At 41.4% G+C, this 24,428-nt stretch overlaps 1 protein-coding gene and 1 non-coding gene across 7 annotated transcripts in view; both read right to left on the minus strand.

The window, feature by feature from the left end:
- The window catches only part of VIRMA (vir like m6A methyltransferase associated), a 48,861-nt gene that overhangs the window by 17,174 nt on the left and 7,259 nt on the right, over positions 1-24,428 (minus strand). For 3 of the 6 annotated variants that reach the window (XM_061603045.1, XM_061603075.1, XM_061603055.1), the window contains 10 exons: positions 23,337-23,452; positions 20,541-20,627; positions 19,137-19,185; positions 16,461-16,629; positions 15,476-15,598; positions 12,598-12,678; positions 9,840-10,139; positions 5,160-6,309; positions 2,991-3,482; positions 1,347-1,516 (listed from right to left, as the gene is read on the minus strand). In XM_061603045.1, coding sequence (XP_061459029.1) covers positions 1,347-1,516; positions 2,991-3,482; positions 5,160-6,309; positions 9,840-10,139; positions 12,598-12,678; positions 15,476-15,598; positions 16,461-16,629; positions 19,137-19,185; positions 20,541-20,627; positions 23,337-23,452 — 2,737 coding nt within the window. The remainder of the gene's footprint in view (positions 1-1,346; positions 1,517-2,990; positions 3,483-5,159; positions 6,310-9,839; positions 10,140-12,597; positions 12,679-15,475; positions 15,599-16,460; positions 16,630-19,136; positions 19,186-20,540; positions 20,628-23,336; positions 23,453-24,428) is intronic. The other 3 variants (XM_061603064.1, XM_061603092.1, XM_061603084.1) reach the window with 3 other exon arrangements.
- On the minus strand, positions 10,367-10,485 carry LOC133375932 (5S ribosomal RNA). The gene has a single exon (XR_009760343.1). It is a non-coding gene; the product is annotated as a 5S ribosomal RNA (ribosomal RNA).

Genomic DNA, 24,428 nt, shown 5'->3' on the forward strand with positions numbered 1-24,428 from the left:
CTGGGATCCAAAGATCTACTGTAGATAAACCTAAAGACTTGGGTATGTCCAGTGATTTTTTTAACTTTGTTTTTGAAGAAGAGTCCTTAGCACAACCACCATATAAAAGTGATTTGAAAATACCACTTTCAAAAGCAGTTTGCTCTATGGCACTGGGGGCTGCAAACCAGTGGAGGCATCAATGTCTGTCACTTCAGAACATGGCTATAAAGGGCCAGCTTGTTCTACCCAGAGAAGAGGGCACACTAGGGCAGTAAGGAGCCATTTGAGGCTTTTGTTTTGGTAAATGTTTGTGAATTTTCCAAGCAAATAAAAAACTGAGTGATGGAGCAGCACAGACTCATTCTAGCCATTCCATGACAGGGGCTCTTCAAGGAACAGAAAGCTAAAGCTCCCATGGATGCATGAAACTGGATGCATGAGGCCTTGGAGCCCAGCCTAAATCTTGAAACGCATCAGGAACAGAGTCTTTCTACCCAGCTGATTCCATTGGAGGGGGGGGCATGGAGGGAAGAAGCAACATTCTTTACAGTTTTTTCACCCCTCTCATTGTTTCTGTGAGAATGAGCATACCACCATTCATAAAGAAGAGTGAAGCAACACCATGCACACAGTCAGCAACTTCAGCCTTTGAGCAGATATTTAACAACTAAAGGCTCTGAACAACTTTTGGAATCTGATAGCATTGAAAAGCAGATTATGGTAAAATAAAAATGTTTTTAAAACATTGTTCTTAATATTGGCCAAGATACATAGAACTACATTAGATCTACGCAATTCAGTATGTCTAATAGATTATGGGGGTTTCGTTTGTTTTTACACTTTTCTATTTTAACAGTAGACCCCACGCCAAATCACAAACTGTTTTAAATAACCATCTGATTTTGGAATGCTTTTACAGTGGGGGGCGGAGGGAGAGACACTGTTGATCAAGAAACACAAGTCCCTACACCTGTTGGGAACAAAGAATTAATTGTACCCATCTTTGGATCCTGGCCAAAGTCATACAGGTACATGTAGTAGTATGCTAAATAGAAAGAGACGGGGGAGTCTGGAGACTCACAGCGGTCAAACATCTGCCTTCATAGATGATTTCAAAGGTTGAACATCTTCTGCAGTTACTGAATGATTCCCACCAATGAGTGGTACATTACACAAACAGGCGAGTTTTTCATGTTTCAAAGACTCTTTGATAATAGGCTCACTGAAAAGCTGTGCGGCCTTTTTCCCACCTAGTAATCTGTACACAGGAAAGGAATCTCATTACTCAACATTATCAAAAACCAGATGGTAGGAAGAGCCTCAGACACCAAAAAGGTTTCTCCAAGTAACATCACATACTGTACCTTGTAATTTGGTGTTATTTTCATCAGCTTTGCAAAGCTTCAACAGGGGTGCTGAGTACTGCTCAAGCATTTGGACATCACTGGAGGACTGAACCACCAGCAGAATGAGGATGCAAGCATAATTATAGGCAACTGACTTCTTTGACTTGGAATCGCTGAAACAGATTTTTCTGAAAATTACAACGCACTTCACATTTGCATCCTTACAAGAGTACTTACAGAATACTATTCAGATTTTCATTTACATACTGATTTTTTTTATATATGGAGGATGAAAAAAACTCATTACAAGAAGTGGGAGTTTGTAAATAATTAACATTTGATGGATTGACTTAGTCCTTTCTCCTTTAATTTTCAGAGCTCAAAAGAAAGAAGTCAATTATACTGGCCAGGATCAAGTAATAACCTACAGGAGGCATAAAGCACTGCTCTAAACTCAAGTCCACCTTACTTGTGCCACAGGCAGACATTCACCTCCTTAGCACAAGCTACAGCTGTGTATGCCACTTTGATCTGAAAACCGCGCTCTAATTGTCAGTTTAACTTTTTATTATATTATCCTGGAGTCATAAGGGGTATGTTTCAAGCATACTCATTTGCAATATATTGATCTAAAATATGCTCTTCCAGGTCTAAGACAGGCAATAAAATCTCCCCACCCACTCTCACAAAAAAAATGAATAGTATTCACACAAACTACTCCTCACTTTTAGATTTACTTTCAGAAATCTACTAGTGAGCTTTGGTTCAGAACTCAGGTTCAGAACAAACAACAACTTGTTTTTTTCACAAATAAAGTTGAACACGAATGACACACATCAAGCAGCCTTGCTGGGTAGCCAGATTCAGACAAGCATGAGATGCTCTCACAACATCAAGGAATCAGAAAAAAACAGCCATCCAGCTTACACTTCCTGTTCCACAACATTTCTGTCACATGTGAAAAAGAACTTTTGTTGCCCCTAATGTGCAGATAACCTGCAAATTTCCACACTGGTAGATATGCAAAATATAAACTTTGCAAGACATAAGAGGAGAAGGAGACACAATAAATAAACTTGCTGTTCCCCTTGCACATAAACTTTGATTTTAAAAGGTTTGCTTTTGCATTTCATTATTCTTTCATGCCATCCACAGCTTGCTCTAATGTTTTCAAACCCGGTCATCCAAAGCCTACCACTTTCAAAAACAGGAGGAAATGGAAGGGAATTTGTTCAAACATCTCAAGGACTTCAGCCCAGTGGGAATTGCAGCCAAATCACTAGGCACCAACCAAGAGGAACAGGATGTGAACTCATGGGCCAACATGACACTCAAACTGCTCTGAGGAATTAGTTTCTGCCACCACATACTAGGAAAGTCTGGCTCAATACTTTAAAGGGAAGCCTTTGAAAAAGGAGAAGGGGAAAGCATGGTTCCACTACAGGAAACAAACACCAAATTAAGAGTTTGCAAAACCCTCATCAACCATCAGTTTAAAAGTAAAACACCAAAAGGGCTGTATTCAACTAAATCCAACTCAGAGTAGACTCACTGAAATTAATGATACTAAGTTAGTCATGTCTACTAACGTTGATGGGTCTGCTCTAAGTAAGGGTAGCATTGAATACTGTCCATAGTAAGATAAACACCTATGATAGTTACCCTAAAGCCTCTTTGGAATAGAACTCCATTAAAGTAATAAGACTCTGGAGATTCTTCTCAAGGCTGAAGACATGGGCAACTGCAGCTCTTCCCACAGGGTTAAAAGTGATCAAGTAAAGGTTATGAAGAGTTCCCAGGAGATCTGAATGGTCAGTTTCATCAGTGGCCGTGCAGCGCTGGAAGTGGCAGAATAGTTCTGAAATGCACTGCAGACTTTGTGTTGAGTGAAGAAGCCACAGAGGAAATGCTTCGTCACTTGAACCATCTGTCTGGAGACCTTCTTCTTGATCTGGATCAGAGAACTGGCAAAAGGCTCGAACCAGCAGGTTTGTGGCTTCATATTCAGAGAGGAAAAAAAGAAGACCTTTCTGTGACTGTGCCAAGAACCTCAGTATATCCCTGGCGGACTGAAGCACCCCAGGGTGCACATTTGTTATTGGATTTGACAACAGCAATGTGATTGATTCCAAGAAATGGTGGTTATGAAGGTACCTGGAAATATGCAAAAAAAGGTGTATTCTTAATTCCACTTTGAAATATTATATCAGCAGATTTTGTTAATAGTTTAAATGCTATGGGTACAAAAGTGTACAACAATGTTCATGTTACAAGTCACAACTATGATTCTTGAGAGGACCAAATTGCATTAATACAAGACAATGTTAGTAATAATATGCCAAAAAGCAATGCTGACATTTAGCTAATCCTGACTTTAACCTTTTTCATTTTTTTTAATACAACATAAAGTACAGCTGGAGGCAAGGGAAAGGATGTAGGGTTAAGGGAGTGTGGTAGAGGTCAGATTGGATTACCCATAAATTTGCAAATGCTTTTCAACTCAAATTTGCTCTGGAAAAAATCCTGGACTTTTAAGTTTTATTTATCTAAGTGCTAATCTGTATGTTTTCCTATTTATTACAAAAATTCATCTTAAATTCTTATTAAGAGTAGCTGCAGAGGTTCCCACCCCTGACTTAAGCAGTTATAAAAGTGTGAGAGTTAATTATTAAGTATTCCACAAGGACACTGAACTCAAAATGCCCAGACATTAAATGGTTAAAAGAACTGATCACTACTTCCAAATAAAATACCAACAGAAGCACTACGGGAGTGACGGAAGGATTGCTACAATCTTCCAGGCATGGAAATGGGGTCAGGAATTTTCAGGGCAAGGGATTCAGAGGGCAGTAGAAAGCAAATAAGACAAGATTAATGTGGTTCAGAAAAGCCAGGTTGTATTCAACTAAGTCCTCCTCAGGGTAGAGCAGCTGAAATTAATGAACCTAAGTTAGTCATGTCGATTAACTTCAACAGGTGTACTTTGATAGGACTAGTATTACAGACTGCCCACTACGTTATAGTACTGATTCTAAAGAGATACTGATTTGTCACTTTGTGTTCTGCCCTTCTCCTCCCTCAACTGTCATCTAACAACAGCCATTCCATCAGGCTATAGTAAAGGAAAAAATGGGACTCCAGGGCTCCTCCATCAGCTCTGCTGAAAGACCAGCAACTTTTGGCTCCACCTCTCCTTGAACTCTTTCTATTCCAGCTGGTTGTCACAAGAATTCAGAAACTAAGAAGTAGTGCATGAGTTTGCTTTTTTCTCCTCCCTCCCCAATCCTTTTCCTTTTTTGCCATGTCTTTAGATTGTAAGCCTGAGGGCAGGAACTATCTAATTACTGGTATTTGTACATCAGACTGGGAGATTTTGTGTTTGTGCATGAGCACCCAAACTGAAGAGCCAGGGGAAGCTTTAAATAATTGGGTAACATCTGGTAGTCTCATTTTATCATTGCAAAATGAAGTAGGCTAGCCTAAGAAATAGTGACCTGCCCAACGCTACTCACTAATCTTCAATTGTGACCAGGAATTTGAATCCAGATCTTCTCAGTCCAAGTGCAACACTATTATCCATTACCCCATTGACTGAAAGAAAGGATCACTGCGAAGTGACTTGATGAAGATTGGGAGGAGGCCATTTAATTATGAGACGGTATGACAGAAGACACAGAGTAGGAAACGGCAGAAAGACACATCTCTGACATTGAAAGACCGCTAAGAGTCCTTATTAAACAATACATGTCACATGCCTTACAAGCACATATGCTGACAACCAAACTAACAGTTAACCCTGTGGAACATATTAAAATAACTACGGCCACTTACCTGAAGAGGACTGGGAAAGGGTCGTCCCTTTCTGGGGGCCCTGTAATACGTGCTGTTGTTGGGAAAGATTTCACAGGTGGCTGGATCATAGTATGAGGGGCAGTCTCCATCAAATGCAAAATCTCATCCAAAAGGTTAATGAGTTTCTCCACTTCTCCTTCACTCATACTGGAAGATTCCAAAAGGTTGTCCATATCCATTGGCGCCTCCACATCATTTTCATACTCCTGACTGCCCCTCTCAAGTCCGGTGTCAGCATCCTGCTCAGGCTCAGCATGATTAGGAAGAGACGGAGAATTTTCCGCTAGCTGGTCAGCAAACTTTTTGACCTCAGACAAGATCTCATAGAAGTGGCATTTCTGTAGAATTGCAGAGCCTGCAGTGACTACCCTTACTGTCTGATCCAGCACGATGAGCTCCAGTAGTCTCTGATAACCACTTTTTTGGTGCACCTCTAAGCCACTCCTCAAAAATACCTCCATCCCTTCAGTCATGCTAACAACACTATCTAAAGCTTTGAAAGCATTGAGTTTCAGGGAAGAAGAGACATGATCTGCAAAGAGCAGTTCAAATAGAGAATTAACTACTCCTGCTTGCAAGAGTCCTGTTATCCCTCGAGGTCCACATTCTGCCAGTGAGGAGACAAGTTTTGTCCCAGCTTTAAGCTGACGGACATTTAAAGCAATTGGCTGTCTCAGGGCTACCTGTAGGTTTAAAGCCTGCATTGTCCAGTCAACCAACTGGCTGATATAGTCCTGATTTGCATCATTTGACTGCAAGTAGCTCAGCCCTTTGACCATTAAACTTGGGATTTCTTCCAAAGCAGTGACCCACTTTGCACCTCTCTCCTCCTGATATAATTCTAGGAGTTCAGTCAATTTAGCAGACGTCTCAGCTGCTCCCAAATTGTCTTTGTCTGGATCTTGATCTCTCATCTTAGCAACTTCTGTCTCAAAAGTAGTTTTGTAGGGACAGCCAAAGTACAGAAGAGGCCCAAGCTCCCTATCGAAAGGATCATAGGTCACAGGTGGCACTCTAGCTAGATCCTCAGCCGTATACTCAATGTCAAAGCTTGGATACTTAAAAGTCTCACGTTCCAAGTCAGCAATTCCATCTTCATCACTTGAAATCTGCTCATAACCATCATCCCCTGAAACAAAGTTTTGAAATGACCTTGTTGAATCCATTCAACTAAAACAAGCAACAAAACACAGCCATGAATTAGTTACAGCTTTGAAAAATAAACCAACTTCCTCCCATTTGCTAATAAACATGGGAGCCCCAGCAGGAAATAACCATCTTTACCTTTTGCACGGTATTTTGCCAACAATAAGCAAAACAACCCACTGACAACCCCAAAAGATATCAACTAACAGAAATATGCATTAGCACCATATACTTAGAGTACCTCCACCAGGAGGATTCTTAACCCTGGCTTTTATTTCTTTATTTACATTTCTAGACAACTCTTCATCCCATTAGGTTCTCAAAATGGTGAACACCACAATAGAACAGCATAAATTAGATTAAAACACAAGGAAAATAGCTAGGTTAAAATTTTCATATCCATCTTACAAACCTCACCCAAAAACCTACATGAAAATATTATAATTTATTGCATTTGTTACTAGCTTTATACAAAAAAGTCTCAAAACAACTTATAAAAACAAAATACAAAAAGGAATAATAAATTAAACTATTTTTTTTAAAAAATAGCACACAATATAAAAATTCTAAAATTCTCATGCAACAATATAGTAAGGAGGCCTAACTTAACCATCAAGAGTTTGGGGAAATAAAAATGTCTGAGTCTGGTGCCTAAAAACTGACCATGATGGTGCCAGGTACATTTTCCTGGGGAGAGTGTTCCACAAACAGGGAGCCACCACAGAAAAAGCCTGTTCTTGTGTAGACACCCTCCACACCTCTCTCGAATGAGGGACACAGAAAAGTGTTTTATGTCAGTATCTAAAACTCAGGAGATACAACTGTCCCCTCACAAGGAGTTGAACAACCAGGCACCAAAGGGAAGGCCCTATCTCATCCCCACAGTACATCATGCCATGCCTGTCGAAAGGACCAAACAAGATTTCTCACAAAATGTGGGGCTTGAGTTGGTAGAAAGGGAAAGGTCATACCTGTATTTGGGCCCTTTTTGAGATGAATTGTGTGCTTGATACCTGAGGGTATTTAATATTTATGATTATATGGTGTAAGCCCAGGAGTTAATTGGGTTTAACCTATTTTTCAACAATTGTTTGCTGTTTGATTATCCACATCAGAGCTGTTTATACCCAGACACTTCAAGTGATCGATACAGTGAGCTCCTTTTTTACTAAGGTGGATAAAAGGTGTGGGGGTTTTCTCCTAAAACTAAGGGGCAATATAAGCAATTTTATAATTGCATTTTAAAGAACACGTGCTTTAAAAAAAACAAGCCTGGATGCTGCACCGCCTGGATCTATTCTGAAACAACCACTTCAAATTTTTGGTTGTGCCACTGAAGACTACCCAGCTGAAATGCATCTGGCAGTCAATAATATTCACCTGCATCAAATCAACTGTGTTGGTTATTGTCAATATGTGGAGATGCTACAACAAATGATGTCCTTCACATTCACTGTATGATTATCGTGTTATTTTTAAACTGATTCATACTTCAGTTCAACAATTGAAAAGTGCCTATCTATATTTAGTAATTTTTTTCACTACATTTTGTACATCCAAATAAATTTCAGAATTCTTGTCCTAACTTTTTAAAACTGTTGTTGTGGTTGTGAATAATTGGGATACTATTTCTCTGTTTTACTCTACACATGAGGAGAGGCCAAATATTTGGGTCCTAACAGAGCAATCCAACTCGGGAAGCTGGTGTAAGTTGTGCTGGAGTAAGAGAAGCCAGCGTAAAATTCTGCAGCATCCAATTGCTATTCAGGAGCCTCTGGGTTGGCTGAACACTAGCTCAGCCGGGAGCTGCGTGCAGGGACCAGAAAGAAAAAGCCTGCTCTTCCAAATACCCCTACCAGGAAGTAAGCCCTCTCCACTGACTTCTATTGCAATTATTTTCTTAGGCTGACCTTTTTGCTGGCGTAACTTGTGCCTGGATTGGAACTTGCAGGTGTGCTCCGAACAAGAGTTGGGTGTGGCCTAAGTTCCTTCACCGCAGCCCAGACAAGCCTATGACAAGCCCCCTTTTCGGGCCTTACGACAGCTTATGCTAGCTCCACTTACGCCAGTCCCAGCTGAGCGGGGCTAAGGGACTTACACTAGCATAATTTGGCTGAGCTGGGACCCAGCCAGCTCAGCTGGAGATCTGCCGCATTCAACTCCCCCCAGCCCAGCGTAAATGCAGGTTGGATTGCACCCTAAGTTGTTTAGAGCTGTATACACTAAATCAGCACCTTGAATTGGGCCCCATAGCAAATTCTAGTGATCTTCTTTCAGTCAAGATAGCAGTGTAAATTTCTCCCAAAGCTGTAATCTTATGCACATTTACCTAGATGTCAGTCTCCCAAGTGAGCATAGTTAGAACTGGGCTTCAAAAGTCCAAAGAAAAAACAAAGGCAAGTAGTTTAGCAGGTAATGCTCTCCAATGTTCAATAAAAGATAAAGCAAGTAACTCGAAAGAAATGGCCAACGGAGGCACAGAGGCACTACACATTAACGTGAATCAAGAAGGAACCCAAAGAAAGTAAAAACTTTGCAAAAATAGTTGGCCTCACTGAAGTATCACTCTCACAAGAGATGGAGCATACAGCCTTTTTCCACAGTGATTAAGCAGCAGTGAAATTGGCTTAGTAACTTATTAACCCAATCAGAATGCATACTGGGTAGGCCTATTGCTGCTTGCCACTAGTTTGCAGGGAGTTTTGTTTTAAGAGCTAAATGAGTGCTACTGTGCTTTAATGGAAAAGTGGAAGAGCATTCAAATTATTATATTATTTTTTTAAAAATAAAGAATTTTGAAATGACACAGCCTAGAGAAGGACACTGTGTGTTGTTTATTATTAATGTAATACATATTAGTCAAGGGCACTAATTAGCCCTTACAGAATCGCATTCTACATAGCGCTCACAACAACTGGGTGGGGTCCAAGGAGGGATCTTTGCCCAGTAACAGTATATCTAAATTTGATATTGTATGCTTTTTAAAAAAAATTAAGTTGCTTTGAGAAAATTGTACTCAGTGACAAATTAATAATATCATCACACTTTTAAGCATTGGAAAAATTAAATATCCTAATATCTAATCCTAAACACTAGTTTGAGGAAACTCACCTGGAACTCCCGCAAGACAATGACTAAAAACTGCACAGTTATAGGACAAATATTTTGACAGGAAAGATGGAAACCCTATATGCCAGAAAACTTTCCAAAAAATTAATAATCAAAACTTGCATGGTATCTAAAATTCTCTTTTCTCTGTTGTCCACTCAAGTGCTTGACTTCCCAAAAAATTACTCCCTAAATTCCACAATCTCAGGGCTGTTAGCACCAAGTGACAGCTAGCATATGCGAGCTGGCCAATACAGCTTAAATAACACATAACTTTCACATATACCAGAGTCAGATCAAGCACAATGGAGACAGTCCACACATTCAGCTGAAAATCAAGTGATGAGAGAGCACCACATATATGCATACACACCTCAACCTTCAATAGTTTTTGTATTTGCCTACCTTCACCTTCCTCTTCTTCTTCTGCATCCTCTTCATCATCATCATCATCTTCCTCCTCTTCATCCTCTTCTTCATCTTCTGGAATACTCTCTACTGTTTGACCATCATCGTCATCTTCATCGTCCTCCTCTTCCTCCTCAACATCCACCCCCTCTTCATCATCATCCACTTCTTCTGGATGGTCTTCTTCCACTTCTGCTTCATCAGAATATGGACCCTCTTGATGAATGGATGCCCGATCAGGAGAAATGGGCTCAAAGTAATCCTCTCTATGATCAACATCATCTTTTTCTCCAACCACTAAAAAAATGTAATTAACAGCAAGGCAATATATTAAAAATTTGTGTAGTTTTTCAGCAACAGAGAAAGTAGCCTATGATAAAAGTTAATTAAGCAATATTTGTTGTTATATGCCTTCAAGTCAATAACGACTTATGGCAACCCTATGAATCTTTTTTGTATATATATATTCATAGGGTTTTCATGGTAAGAGATATTCAGAGGTGGTTTATCATTGCCTTCCTCTAAGCCTACAGCACCCGGTATTCCCAGGTGGTCTCCCATTCAAGTACTAACCAGGCCTGACCCAGCTTAGCTTCCGAGATCAGACAAGATCGGGCATGTTCAGGGTAGTATGGCTGTAGAATTAAGCAATATAGTTATACGATTTAAAGTTGTGCTAAGAGAACTTTGCATTCAATGTAAAGGCTCCTGTGTTAAATACATTCCCTTTTGAGACAAGGACACATCTCTTAAAAGCATACATGGTCCACTCTCAGCCCTTGAGATAGGGCAAGATAGGAAGCTAATAAAGTGCTACTTTGATTGTACAATCCAAAGGAAAAAGTTATCTCAATGGGCCAGTACAGATGTTTGCCAATTCTCCTATATGGAGTGGCCTAAAATATGCATCCTGTTACATCTGCCAATTCCCAGTGGTAATTCAGTTCCAGCTGAAAAATACACTACTTATGAAGCACTGGGATGCTTCTCCTTGTGCTCTTTCACACGTAGGAATCTGTAGATGTCAAAACTGGCTCAATATCTTGGTTTTTTTAAAAAGAACCCTAGGACAGTTATTAGCCACACAACCCCATGTGAGGTAGGATAAACAATGTCTTCAACTTTATCAGACACAAAACCATCTTTAAATCCAACCTGCTTAAACTATTTATAACCTATCATTTTCCTTTTCTTGCTAGGATGACCAGATACAGTGGAGGACAAGGCTTCTGCAGTGTTAACAGGTGTGTAGAAGAGGAAATTTCAGCAAGATAAAGCTTCTCAAACAGAGGTGAAAAAGGTTGTACTGTTGATATTTACATATCACATTTATATACCACCTTTTCCCAAGAAGCTCAAGGCAGTGTACATAGGTCTCTCCCCACCTTCCCCATATTTATCCTCAAAACTCTGTGAAGTAGGTTGTACTGAGAGCGCGCGACTGACCCAACGTCACGCATTAAGCAGTAAAGATTTGAACATGGATCTCTAAAGTCCTCTGTCCCAACGTTTTGTAAACAAAACGAAAATAGTGGTGATGAACATAAGAAGAGCCCTGCTGAATCAAACTAAAGGCCTATCAAGTCCAGCAACCTATTTCTTACTGTGGCCAACCACATGCCTATAAGAAGCCCACAAGGAGGACATGAAGGCAATAGCCTTCTCCCACTGTCCTTTCCCAGCAAATGGTATTCAGAGGTATACTGCCTCTGATCCTGGAGGAGGCATGTAGTCGACTAATAACCACTAGTCCTCCATGAATTTTTCTACTCTCCTTTTGAAGCCAACTTAGGTTGGTGGCCATCACTATGTCTTGTGGTTGCATAACAAAAGGGGCAGACAAATGTGGGGACTAATGCTACTGCCAAGGGGAGCTACGAAGAAATCATATCAGACTTTGAAGCCTTTGGGAAGGAAACTCAAAGACTTTGGGGCCCAAATAGTTTTCTCATCCATCCTTCCAGTACTTAGAAGAGGAGTAGAAAGGGAAAGAAAAATGCTCTGGGTGAATGACTGGCTACGAAGGTAGTGCCAGCGCAAGAGATTTGGATTCTGGGACCACGGGCTACACGTTCTGGAAGACAGACTGCTGGCAAGTGATGGGCTGCACCTCACAAGGACTGGGAAGAATGTGTTTGGCCACAGCATGGAGAAGTTCATCAGGAGAGCTTTAAACTGATCCTAAGGAGGAGGGAGACATAAACTTGGCAGTAACTACTAACAAAAGCTTGTGCACAGTAAGAGGAACCAAGGGAATGGCTCTAATGGGGCCCAGTAATAGTCTTCATAAAAATGTAGGAAGGAAGCCAGGCTGTCAGTCATATGGTCTTTGATGTCTTTATACCAATGCCAGAGTATGGGAAACAAACAGGACAAACTCGAACTCTTAATACAGGAGAGTAAATACGACTTGATAGGTATAACTGAAACTTGGTGGGATGACTCCCATAACTGGAATACTGGAACTGAAGGATATAACTTACTCAAAAAGAAGAGAAAGAATAAAAAGGGAGGCAGAGTCATGCTATATGTTAAAAATATATATCCCTGCAAGGAAATGTAGGAGGATGAACTTGGTAGCTCCACCAAGAATATACTGATTAAAATAAATGGGGCAAAGAATAAAAGGAACATGGTGGCTGGAGTCTACTACCAACCACCCAATCAAGGAGAAGACAAGGATGAAACTTTTAAAAAGCAAACTGCCAATGTTGCAAGAAGGCATGATGTAGTAGTAATGAGGGACTTCAATTACCTCGATATCTGCTGGGAAACAAATTCCGCCAAACACGGCTCCTCCAAGAAATTCCTGACGTGTGTTGGAGATAACTTTCTCCTACAGAAAGTAGAGGAAGCAGCTAGAGGATCAGCTATCTTTGACTTGATTCTATCCAACAGAGATGACTTGGTGGATGAAGTGGCAGTTATGGGAACTCTGGGGGAAGTGACCACGGTATACTAGAGTTCTTTATTTTAAAGGAGGCAAAAGCTGAGAGTAGCCAGACATGTACCCTGGACTTCAGGAAAGCCAATTTTAATATACTCAGAACAATAGTAAGGTTCCGTGGCAAGCAACCTTAATGAGAAAAGGAGTCCAAGATGGGTGAAAGTTTCTAAAAAAGGAAATTCTAAAGGCACAAGGGGGAAAGACAGCAGAAGAAGCCAATGTGGCTTCACAGAAAGCTTAGAGATGATCTGAAAACAAAAAAGGACACATAAAGGAAGTGGAAGGAAGGCCAGGCCACAAAGGAAGAGTACAGACAGGGTAGCACGGGATTGCAGGGATGGCATCAGGAAGGCTAAAGCTGAGAATGAGCTGAGGTTAGCGAGAGATGCCAAAAGCAACAAAAAAGCTTTCTTCAGGTACATCCACAGTAAAAGACAACGAAAAGAAATGGTAGTACAGCTACTCAATGAGGATGGCAAAATGATAACAGATGACAAAGAAAAGGCAGAATTGCTCAATTCCTACTTTGGATCAGTCTTCTCCCAAAAGAGGGACTATGACCCTCCTGAGAAATGTGGTTGAAAGGGCAGGATTGCAGCTTGAAACTGACAGACAAATGGTCAAGGAATACCTAGTCACTTTGAATGACTTCAAATTTGCAGGGCCTGACAAACTGCATCCTAGAATATTGAAGGAACTGGCTGAAGAACTTTCAGAACCACTGTAGATTATCTTTGCAAAATCGTAGAAGACGGGTGAAATGCCGGATGACTGGAGGAGGGCTAATGTTGTCTCTATCTTCAAATAGGGCAAAAAGGAGGAACTGGGGTACTACAGGCCAGTCAGGTTGATATCAATCCTGGGAAAATTCTGGAGCAAATTATAAAGTAATTAATCTGTAAACACCTTGAAAACAATGCAGTGTTTACTAGAAGCCAACACGAATTTATCAAGAACAAATCCTGCCAGACTAAGCTTATCTCGTTTTTTGATTGGGTAACCTCCCTTGCAGACTGTGGGAATGCTGTGGACATAATATATCTCAGCTTCAACAAAGCTTTTGACAAAGTGCCCGATGATATTCTGATTAGAAAGCTAGCTAAATGTGGGCTTGATGGAACAATTATCAGGTGGATCCACAGTTGGCTACAGAATCATACTCAAAGTGTGCTTATCAATGGCTCCTTCTCAAACTGAGGGAAGGTAATGAGCACGGTACCACAGTCATTTTTATTTATGACTTCGATGAGGAGATGCAGGGAACGCTTATCAAGTTTGCAGATGATTGGGAGGGATAGCTAATGCCTTGGAAGGCAGGTTTTAGGAGGGATTGGGAGGGATAGCTAATACCTTAGAAAGAAACAAAATTCAAAGTGATCTTGATAGGCTGGAGCATTGAGCTGAAAACATCAGAATTAAATTTAACAGGGATATGTGCAAAGTTCTACACCCAGGAAAAAGAAACCAAATGCAGTTATAAGATGGGGGATACTTGGCTCAGCAATACTACATGCAAGAAGGATCTTTGGACGGTTGTCACAAGCTAAATATGAGCGAACAGCGTGATGCGGCTGCAAAAAGGCAAATGCTGTTTTAGGCTGCATTAACAGAAATATAGTTTCCAAATCGTATTGGTTCCCCTCTATTTGGCACTGGTTAGGCCTCATCTTGAATACCACATCAAGTTCTGGACATCGCACTTTAAGAAGGATGCAGACAAACTGGAACAGGTTCAGAGGAGGGCAACAAGGATGATCAGGGGACTAGAAACAAAGCTCTATGAGGAGAGACTGAAAGAACTGGGCATGTTTAGCCTTGAGAAGAGAAGACTGAGGGGACATATGATAGCACTCTTCAAGTACTTGAAAGGTTGCCACACAGAGGAGAGCCAGATAATCTGGATAATCCCAGAGTGCAGGACATGGAATAATGGGCTCAAGTTACAGGAAGCCAGTTTTCAAATGAACATCAGGAAAAACTTCCTAATTGTTAGAGCAGTATGACAATGGAACCAATTACGTAGTGGGTGGTGGGCTCTCCAACTCTGGAGGTATTCAAGAGGCAGCTGGACAGCCACCTGTTGGGGTGCTTTCATTTGGATTCCTGCTTTGAGCAGGGGGTTGCAAACGATGGCCTTAATCAATGGCCTTCCAACTCTACAATTATTTGGATTCTAGGATTGTATGACCCGGCGGACCAGATCCTTACTTCCTCCATGGTGCTGTCCACCTGCCAATCACCTGAGGTCATTATGATGTCAGATGATGACTTCAAAGAAGTTCCTTCTCAGGACCCATGAGCTGATCAGTGTTGGAAAACAGCTTCTTTGCAGGTGCAGCACCATCAGCTGATGGGCACTAAGAGGGCTCCTTTGAAGGTGAGTTTCAATGCCAATCAGCTGATTGGTGCAAACCATGCATTTCCCAATGGGGAACTCTCAAGTGCAGTCAATCCCAGCCACGTCTTCACTATCCCCACACCTGACATCAAGTATGACATCAGCTGTTGGGCAGGTGGATGCTGCTTCGAGGAAACAGCCTTGTGCACCTAATTAGATCCACAGGCCAGAGGCTAGTGTTACCGAAATTTAACAATTATCTTTCTACTAGAAAAATCCTAAAGTTTTCTCCTCACTTTAACTATAAATACATTTTAAAAATGGAAACAGAATTCATTTCCTGAATACCTGATACAGGCATTGGTTCATCTTCATCATCATCAGGAGGTGGGGGGCCTGGTGGAGTCCTTGGGCCTCTAGGCTGTGGTCGTGGAGGACTACCATTAAACTGATCCTCTTTCTCTCCATCAACTGTAAAAAAAAACTTTGTCATAACTCAAAAAAGAAACAAACTGGGGAAAGGAGAGGGAATAGAAGCTGAATCAAGAGTTGATGAAAGCAAAACTGCCTCTGCTGCACACATTTGTTTCTTCTTAAACAGTTGGCACCCACAAGAGACAGGGCCTTTCTATGGTGGTCCCTTGATTGTGCAACTCACTCCCTACAGAAGCATGGATGGCTTCAACACTGCAGATTTTTAAGAAGGCCTAAAACACCTGTATTTTCTGAGCGGCTTTTTCTTAAATAGCTATTCTCTCAAAACATTGTTTTAGAATAAAATTGCTCTATGGGCTGCAATTTATATTGGTGTTCATTATGTGTTTTAATTTCCCTATATTTTTAAATGCTTCCTAAACTGGTGCCATTGATAGTTTTTATATTGTATTTATGGTATTGTAAGCTGCGTTGACAAGAACTGTGATAAATGATGCACACAAACTTATACATGATGCACACATAAACTGTGCATAAATGATGCACACATAAACTTATGAATCACAGCCAAAACAAATAGCTAAAAGTAGCAATAAGGCACAAACATTTTAGAGATAGATGACTTAAAATGTAAATGTACTGCCTTCAAGTCGATTCCGACTTGTGGCGACCCTCTGAATAGGGTTTTCATGAGGCTAAGAGGCAGTGACTGGCCCAAGGTCACCCAGTGAGCTTCATGGCTGTGTGGGGATTTGAACCCTGGTCTCCCAGGTCGTAGTCCAACACCTTAACCACTACACCACACTGGCTCTCTTTAGATGACTTAACTTCCATGGAAAAAATAACTTTTTGTAATTGGCATTTTTATTAAAGAAATTGATAGTTTTGAAATGCTTACCAGGTTTTGGAGTTCTTTTCAAAGCTGTTTGCTGCTGAGGAGGAGGTGGTGGTGGGGGCGGTGGTGGTGGAGAGTCCCTATCATGGCTTACTACTCTATCAACAGAGCCATATATTGCCAGCGTCAAGCAGTTGTACCATCCTCTTAGAACTAATCCATCAGTATTGACCTGGTTTTGAAATGAAAAGATAGAACTTCAAACATTTTTTTTTAAATCCTTAAAACACTTTTTGCACCTATACTATTAACTCAGTATCAATACCCATCTGCAACAAAGTATAATTCCAGTTATATTATTGTTAGATTTCATATATACATTACAGTAAGGATAAGTGCACTTTGCTATATTTTGTGATTTTAGGCTGTTTTTACCTGTTTCTAATGATATATTTTAAAACTGTTGTAACCGATCCTGGAACGTTCGGGTGAAGGGCAGATGATGATAATAATGCTCAAAACACACACTCCTGTAATAATGCTGAGAGCCTCAGCTTTTATTTTAAAAGCCTCTAGTCCTCATTGAGACAAAGAGCAGCTGGATTTTGAAGAAGGCTCTATCACTTTACTGATGTTACTCATTGTGTTGTTCTGTCACTATACTAAGCTGTAACTCAATAACAAGAAAAACCCTTTACAGACATTTGATCTGGACATAACAAACCTGTGGGGAAGAAAAAATGGCATCATGGCAGCAGATTCTCCCACCCACCCACTTATTTACAGAAAGATCTGAAGATGCCAATGTCAGGGTAGAGAGCCTTTTTCAGCCCAAGGACCCACAAGCAACCTTCTGAGGGCCACATGCCAGTGGTGGATAGGCAAGAAGCAAAGTGGACAGACCAATCAATACAACTCTTACCTCTGTATACTAGGCTACTATCCAGCCACCCAAAAAGGAAAGATTTCTACACCACCAGCATCACCCACACCTCTCTCTCCATCAAGGCGGGCAAGAGGCATTATCACAGGTCAGACACATTCAAAACTGTCAAAAGCACTCAAGGAGGGTGCAGAGCATGGCCTGGGCAAAGGAGCTATGAGTCCCAAGAGTCAAATGGAGAGGACCCGAACATTCAACATTCAAACACACACATGCAGTGGTGAGACAGCACTTGCCAGCACAACACAGGTCCCCCCCTGCCATGTGCGCTTGTTCTACTCGGTCCAAATGTCTGTAATGGGCTTCACATGGCTTGCACCGCATTCCACAGTGGACTAATACTTGGCATGCCTCTCCCCATGGCATTTCTTAGGAGACACTTGGTATTTTTAACAGAATCTATGAACCATCCTTCGCTGTAGGCTCCCAGGGTGGCTTATAATAAAAAGAATACAATACAATTCAAACAATATAATACAGAGAAGCAGCAGCATCACCAATCAATAGCCAGCTAAACCATAAAACAGTTAGCCAACTATTAAACACGCTGGAATGCCTAGGCAAATGAAAAAAGTCTTTATCTGACGCTGAAGAGACATCAAAGTGGGCACCAGGTGAGCTTCTCTGGGGAAGAGCATTCCAAAACCAATCCACCAAATTAAGAAGGCTCTTGCTTGGGTCACCACCTGTCTTATTTCTGATGACTGTGTGTCGTGAGCCAACCAGGGAGGGGGAGGATAGACGAGGGCGACACAGAGGATGAAGACTTGGACTGGGAACCTGGGGAGGGCACAAATAGTGGGATGGACTCACAGGGCACCCCAGGCCCCATCTTGGACAGCTCAGCCCCCTCAGCTTCTGACACACACACCCCCCATGGAAGCACCAGTGCCACTGCCAGAGATTCAACCTTCCACATCCAACGTTTCCCAGCCGAGCGCTGCCCAGCTTCCCCCACCCGAACTGTCAGCCAGCAGCCCCCCTCTGTCGGAGACGAAAACTGAGATCAAACCACCTTCACCCCATGTTCAGAGGCGTTTGAGGCGGGAAGTTCAACAGACTGAGCTGAGGAGGAGCTTAGGTGTGCACGCGAGATCCAAGCCCACTTAAGGGGCTCAGGGGGGAAACCCAATTGCTGAGTCAACGTCTTAGAATTGCGAGGTCATGCTTAGAGTTAGAGCAGTGCAAAGTTCCTAGAAAGAGTAGTTAGGTTAATGACGCCACCTGCACTGGATGTATCTATTACTTTAATAAAAAGAGAAAAAGCCACAGCCGAGTCTGAGCCTGGTTTCCTCGACTTTGGGCAGGACACTGTGGGAATCTGAGGAGGGATCTCTGATGAAGATCAAAATATTTGGACACACTCATGAGCTAGAAGGTAGTCCTTCGGGCAGGTAACAACCAGCACTCTTAACTGTGCCTGGAAACAGATTGGCAACTGGTACAGATGCTTAAGAACTGGTGAAAGATGCTCTCTATGGGTTGTGATAAACTAAATCCTACACAGGGTAGACTCACTGAAATTAATAGGTCTAAGTTAGTCATGTCTATTAACTTCATGGGTCTACTCTGAATAGGACTAGCACTGAGTACCACCCTATAGAAGATCCCAGTGAGGAATCTACCAGCTGAGTTTTCTACTAATGGAAATTTCTAATGACTTCAAAAGTAGTTCCATGAACATCCTAACACAACAGAGTCCAGCGTAGAGGTTGTCAGGGCATGGATAACTGTGGCCAGGAGTCATCACTAAAAGATATGGCATTAATACAAAAAAGGTCAACTTCAGAGTTTACCTTGGCATTAGGCCTGAAAATTATTGAAGAGTTTTCATCGTACTCCAGGCTGTTAAAATAGAAATATGTGTTAGGTGTCAAAGAAATTAGAATTTGTACCAACACTCTGTGTAAGCCAGTCTCACAATAGGACTTTCTTTCAAGCAATGCAGGATTACAGTAGGGCCCCGCTAATACGGCGGGTTAGGGACCAGGCCTCCGCCGTAAAGCGGGGCCCCATAGACTATAATGGGCAGCGTCGCAAAAAAATGACGTGAAAACGTTGCAAAACGGCAAAATCAGCTTTAAAACGGGGAATTTCCCCTGCTTGAAAGCCGCCGCATCAGTGGAACGCCGTAATGCGGAACACCGTAAAGCAGGGTCCTACTGTACGATGGAAATTATTGGTTTATTTTTAGTGGTATAAGAGAGATTCCAAGCCTACGTTTTTATTCACTTTTTGTAGACAGTTTTTATGATAAACAAGACACATGGAAACAGGGTAGCTTGGTTTCCACTGGTACCTTTAGCCTTGCCTATGTGTTACATTGGCACCGACATTAAACATGGTTAATGCTAACAAGGGTTCCCACTTAACCAGGATTTGAAACCAGAGTCTAAAGCTCATTAACAAAGTTGCTGAGAAGATACCTGGTTAGCATTAGCCACAGTTAATGTCACCATCAATATAATCGTTAATAAAGCTACTGGAAGAAGACACTTTGAAGAGGAGGAAGGTAAGAAAACACGCGTACAATTCCACAGCTTGTTCCAAATTTCTCAGCTGCAGATCTCCAATACTGCATATGCATCAGCTCTCGACTGTGCTAAAATACAATACAATCCCATTCCAAGTAATCCCATATATAAAATACAGGGGTAGGGTTCTTAACTTAGAAACTGACTTAGAGAAACCCAACTCTTTCACAGCCCTGTTTCAGTTCAAAGAGAACACAGGAAGCTGCCTTATACTGAAGTCAGTCCATTGGTTTATCTAGCTCAGTACCGTCTACATTGACTGGCAGTGGCTCTCCAGGGTTTCAGACTGGAATCTTTCCCCAGCTTGCCTGGAGATGCCAGCAACTGAACCCGGCACCTAGTGCACGCAAAGCATGTGCTCTACTACTAAACTATCACCCTTCAATTAATTCTGTTGCACATGCTGTGACAAACATCAGACACTCTTTGGCTTATGCTAAGTGTCTTCATACCATTCTATAACCATACTATTAGGTAGACTTGGCACCGTGTTGGTGGAGGGGTGGCCATGGAATCTACTCTACAGGAAATGCACTGCTGTACACACAAGCAAATCAGAACTTCTTCCTCAGAAAGAACTGCCAATTTTTTCTGTAGACTGCATATTTTATAGCTTCAGTGATAAGTAAACTCTTGTGTTTATGAAGGAATTTTATAAGTGCTTACCTTCCCAGCCTGTCAAATACAGGGGCACTTGGTTTGCTGACATTGTTGAAAAACAGGTCTAACTGAAATGTGTGAGGAGATGTCTCACTGGGAAGAAAGCCAAAGGGGGGGGGAATTATCTAACAGGAGCATGATAAACAAGATAGCTAAGCTTTAGAATAGAATTACCATATAGTCACAAGATGCAAGCAGAAGAAAAAAGTTGGGAGTTTTATAAGCGTTCAACTCTTTCATAATTCTTTTTTGTTAAAATAAAGTGTCTAATTTTGTCAGATTCTTTGGTGCAGCATTAATAATAGTATTCAAATACATAAATATACACTTATAAAATATACTAATATGAAACCAAAAGACAACAGTTAGATATTTATTCAATAAAATCCATCAAAAGGACACCACACATTTATAAACTGTCTTTTTTATATTTCTTTAATCATTGTGTTAACATGTGGGTAACATTCAAAACCTTTGAGATCCATTCCTTAATTTTGAGAATTTTACTCATACATCACTTGTTAGTAATTGTAATCTTCACTGCCATCAGACGTTGGGGACTTAATATCTAATTAGATTATTATTTCAGATCTAAACTGCTCGGCCTGGTTCTGACATCAAGATCTTCATCTGAGAAAGCATGGCTTATCACACCAGGAACGAGTCAAATGTCTTCGCTCTCTCTCCTTGCTCCCTTCCCATCCCGTGCTTGGTTTCTTAAATGTCTCAACTAGGAAACTGTGGGCTAAAGGCTCCCAGCAAACCTGAATAGGAAATCAAGATCAGATTCCAGTTTGGAGGGAGCCTTTAAACCACAGTTTCCCAGTTAAATTTTCATGGGAAACTGTACACAAGGGGAGGAGGAAAGGAGAGGGATAGCTCATTTTCAGTCCACTAAACCATGGTTTATCATGACCTCTCAACTGGTGTTATCTAAAAAAACCTTTGGATCCAAAGGTCAATCATACGTTCCTAGGCATTTAAAAAAAAATGCAGTATCTTAATCAGTGCATTTGTAATTTCAGGAAAACTCATCACATATGTAAGAAGTGCACAGATCTACAATTGCACTCTCCACCATGCATGTATGCTATCTGACATTGCATACATTTGATAAATGGTCATAAATTCTCGGATCCCACTAGACCTACCACAAGTGAAGGTAGTTCTGTTTGTGCAAAGATGTAACCATGATTTCCATCAATCCCCCCAAACTGAAGCCCCCTTCACCATACTGAGTACCATTCCAAAAGGATTCCCCAACGTTTCAGACTGATGTTTGGGGAGAGGTGCAGAAAATTGTCACAAGAAGAAGGGGGGGAAGGGCCCTTTCTACTTTCCTTTCTTGGCTTGTTCTAATCATACTTTGACATAATATCCAAATGGAACAAAAAAAGGTTAGTTGTAAACAGGGCTTTTTTTTGTAAAGGTACTCACTCACCAGTATGGAGTCCGGGTACAGCTTTTTTTTTCACTGCCCATAGCAGCCATTCTGCGCTGGCACTCACAGCACTTTTATCAAGGTATGAGTACCAGCACATTATTTTTTACCAAAAAAGCACTGCTGCTAACCAAGACTGCCTCCAAGATATGGTTTGCAAAATGACTTCAAACTAACTGAACTTTCACACTTTGGACTACCCTTGTATCAGGATTGCACAAATCCAGACACCAGTTCATTAATAATAGTATTCAAGTGACCCTGGCTTCCTGGCTATGACCACTATCTTGACCCAATCCAGATCACTGTTTAAATTCTCATGCTGTTCAGAGCTCTGAAGCAGCACCAATATATTCCAGGGGATAGTACTGAACAGATCTGGGAGGCCCATGATCAAGTCTTTCCATCACTGTGTGGCCTTGGGCAAGGTTCTCTTTCAGACTAAGCTCCCCATCCAGTAGTGTAGTGGCAAATTCAGAAGTGCAGGGTTACTTCAGGTTAGTTACCATCACTCTGCTTCCCTCTTTTTTGCTGCTGAGTTGAGAATGAGATCCTTGTTAATGCCTTCTCCCACAACTACAGACATCCCTAGCAGGCAATAAGCATCAAAAGGAAAAGTGTTAGCTACTGAGAACAGTCTTCTCAGTGGCTGACTCACCTCCTTTCACTCTGATTGGCTCCAGTCTCCAGCAAAGGACAAGGAAGCATCTTAGAAGACTCTTCTAAGTGGCTAACACACTCCCCCTTCATGCTGATCGCCATGCTGGAGACATAGGTACCCTGCTGGGACCATGCTCCCAAAAAGGTAATGGGTCTAAGACCCCCCCCCAAGACCACGGACTACACCCCTGTCGCCATCTCTACAATTGGAATTACAATCTATTTCAGAAGATTGTTGAGAAGGAGAACATGACAAAACACTTTGCAAATCAAATATACTGTTGAAACAGTGGGCAACTACCAGCAAAGAGTTTCATTATGAGCTGAGCAAGTCCTGCTCAGCCCCACTCCCTTGCCTCAAAGGACCTCAGAGGGAGCAGTTGCCTGGCAACTGCCAATTGCCAGCAAGGAAAGCTTGCCTCCACAATGGGGCTAAGTGAAATTTAGCTCATTCCCTTGCCTTAGAGGATACTGGTGGGAGCTACTGCCTGGTATGATACCACAAAAGAAAAGGATGAGAGCCTGAATAATCCTGGTCCCAAATGAACACCATGTAATTTTTGTTTCTGTAACAGGTTTTAGTGCGATTCTGAGACTGTTCTGTTAGCCCTTGTTTAAGTGACTTTGAGAGCCACTTGGAGCTATAAAGCAGGACGTAAGTATTCTAAATAAATAAATAAATAACCCCTTTTAGTGCTTACCCATAAGCTCTGCTTTCCGGTAAGTTAGAATGAGCTCTTACTCCTGGAGGGATGACACGCACTTCATTGATGTAAACCACACATGGAAAGCGAACCACGTCTACGTTAGTACTTTGCTAAAAAAAAATGAAGTAAACAAAATTCTTGGAGGTTGGCAAATATATTAGTGTTGTTTCATAAGCACCCTGAAGCCTCCCCAAGGGAAAATACATGGAACACAGCACAGAAATTGTCTATAAGGCAACCAATACTATGACAGCTGTATCCACCCCTTTCTCCTGACAAATGTCACCCACACCATGCTGCTTGCCATTTGCAGTAGGCAATGATATGAAACAAAAATTGACATTCAGAGATGACATTCAACCACTGAGTGCAGCTTTTGAAGATAACAGATTAATTTTCTTTTTAAAAGTTGCCCACCACCTGTGATGCATGTTTAATATCATACATCACATATTTAGATTCACTGTGAACTTATTTTTATATCTAATCAACTCTAAACCAGCTTTCACCTGTTCCACAAAAACACAGCCTAAGGCATTAACTGAAGTGATGAGGTATCATGGAATATTCTCGACCATTCTAACTACTATGAGAAGAGCCAGTCAAACACTAATGGATAGTACATGTGCTGTAAGGAAATTAATGTTCTATATGGTTTTGTGGAAGTGGTGGGGGGTAGAGGGAGATAGAGATTCCACAGAGACAGGATGAGCTATATTCTGCCATCAAGGCAGGGAGAGAAGAGAAACAGGGAGGATGAATAGATGAACAAAGAGACAGAATAAACAATGATCCAATAGGGACCTAAGAAACAAGGAAAACGTTTGCAAGGTGTTGAAGGAAGGGGGGGATCAAAGCAGAAGGAGCGTGAGCAGGAAACCCAACATTTAGCCAAAACATGGATAAAGCTGCATGTTAGTTGAAACATGGTACAGAGAACAAGAAAAGCATGAAGACTTTTAAGTGTCTGAATTTCACACAATGAATCAGTATTTTACTGCACATTCAATGGCCATAGCATGCCAATATAAAGTTATCTAGCTACAATGATGCAGTTAATAAACAACAAATGTTCCCAGAGGAAGT

Source organism: Rhineura floridana, chromosome 1 (genome assembly GCF_030035675.1).
Source record: "Rhineura floridana isolate rRhiFlo1 chromosome 1, rRhiFlo1.hap2, whole genome shotgun sequence".
Lineage (NCBI taxonomy): Eukaryota > Metazoa > Chordata > Lepidosauria > Squamata > Rhineuridae > Rhineura > Rhineura floridana.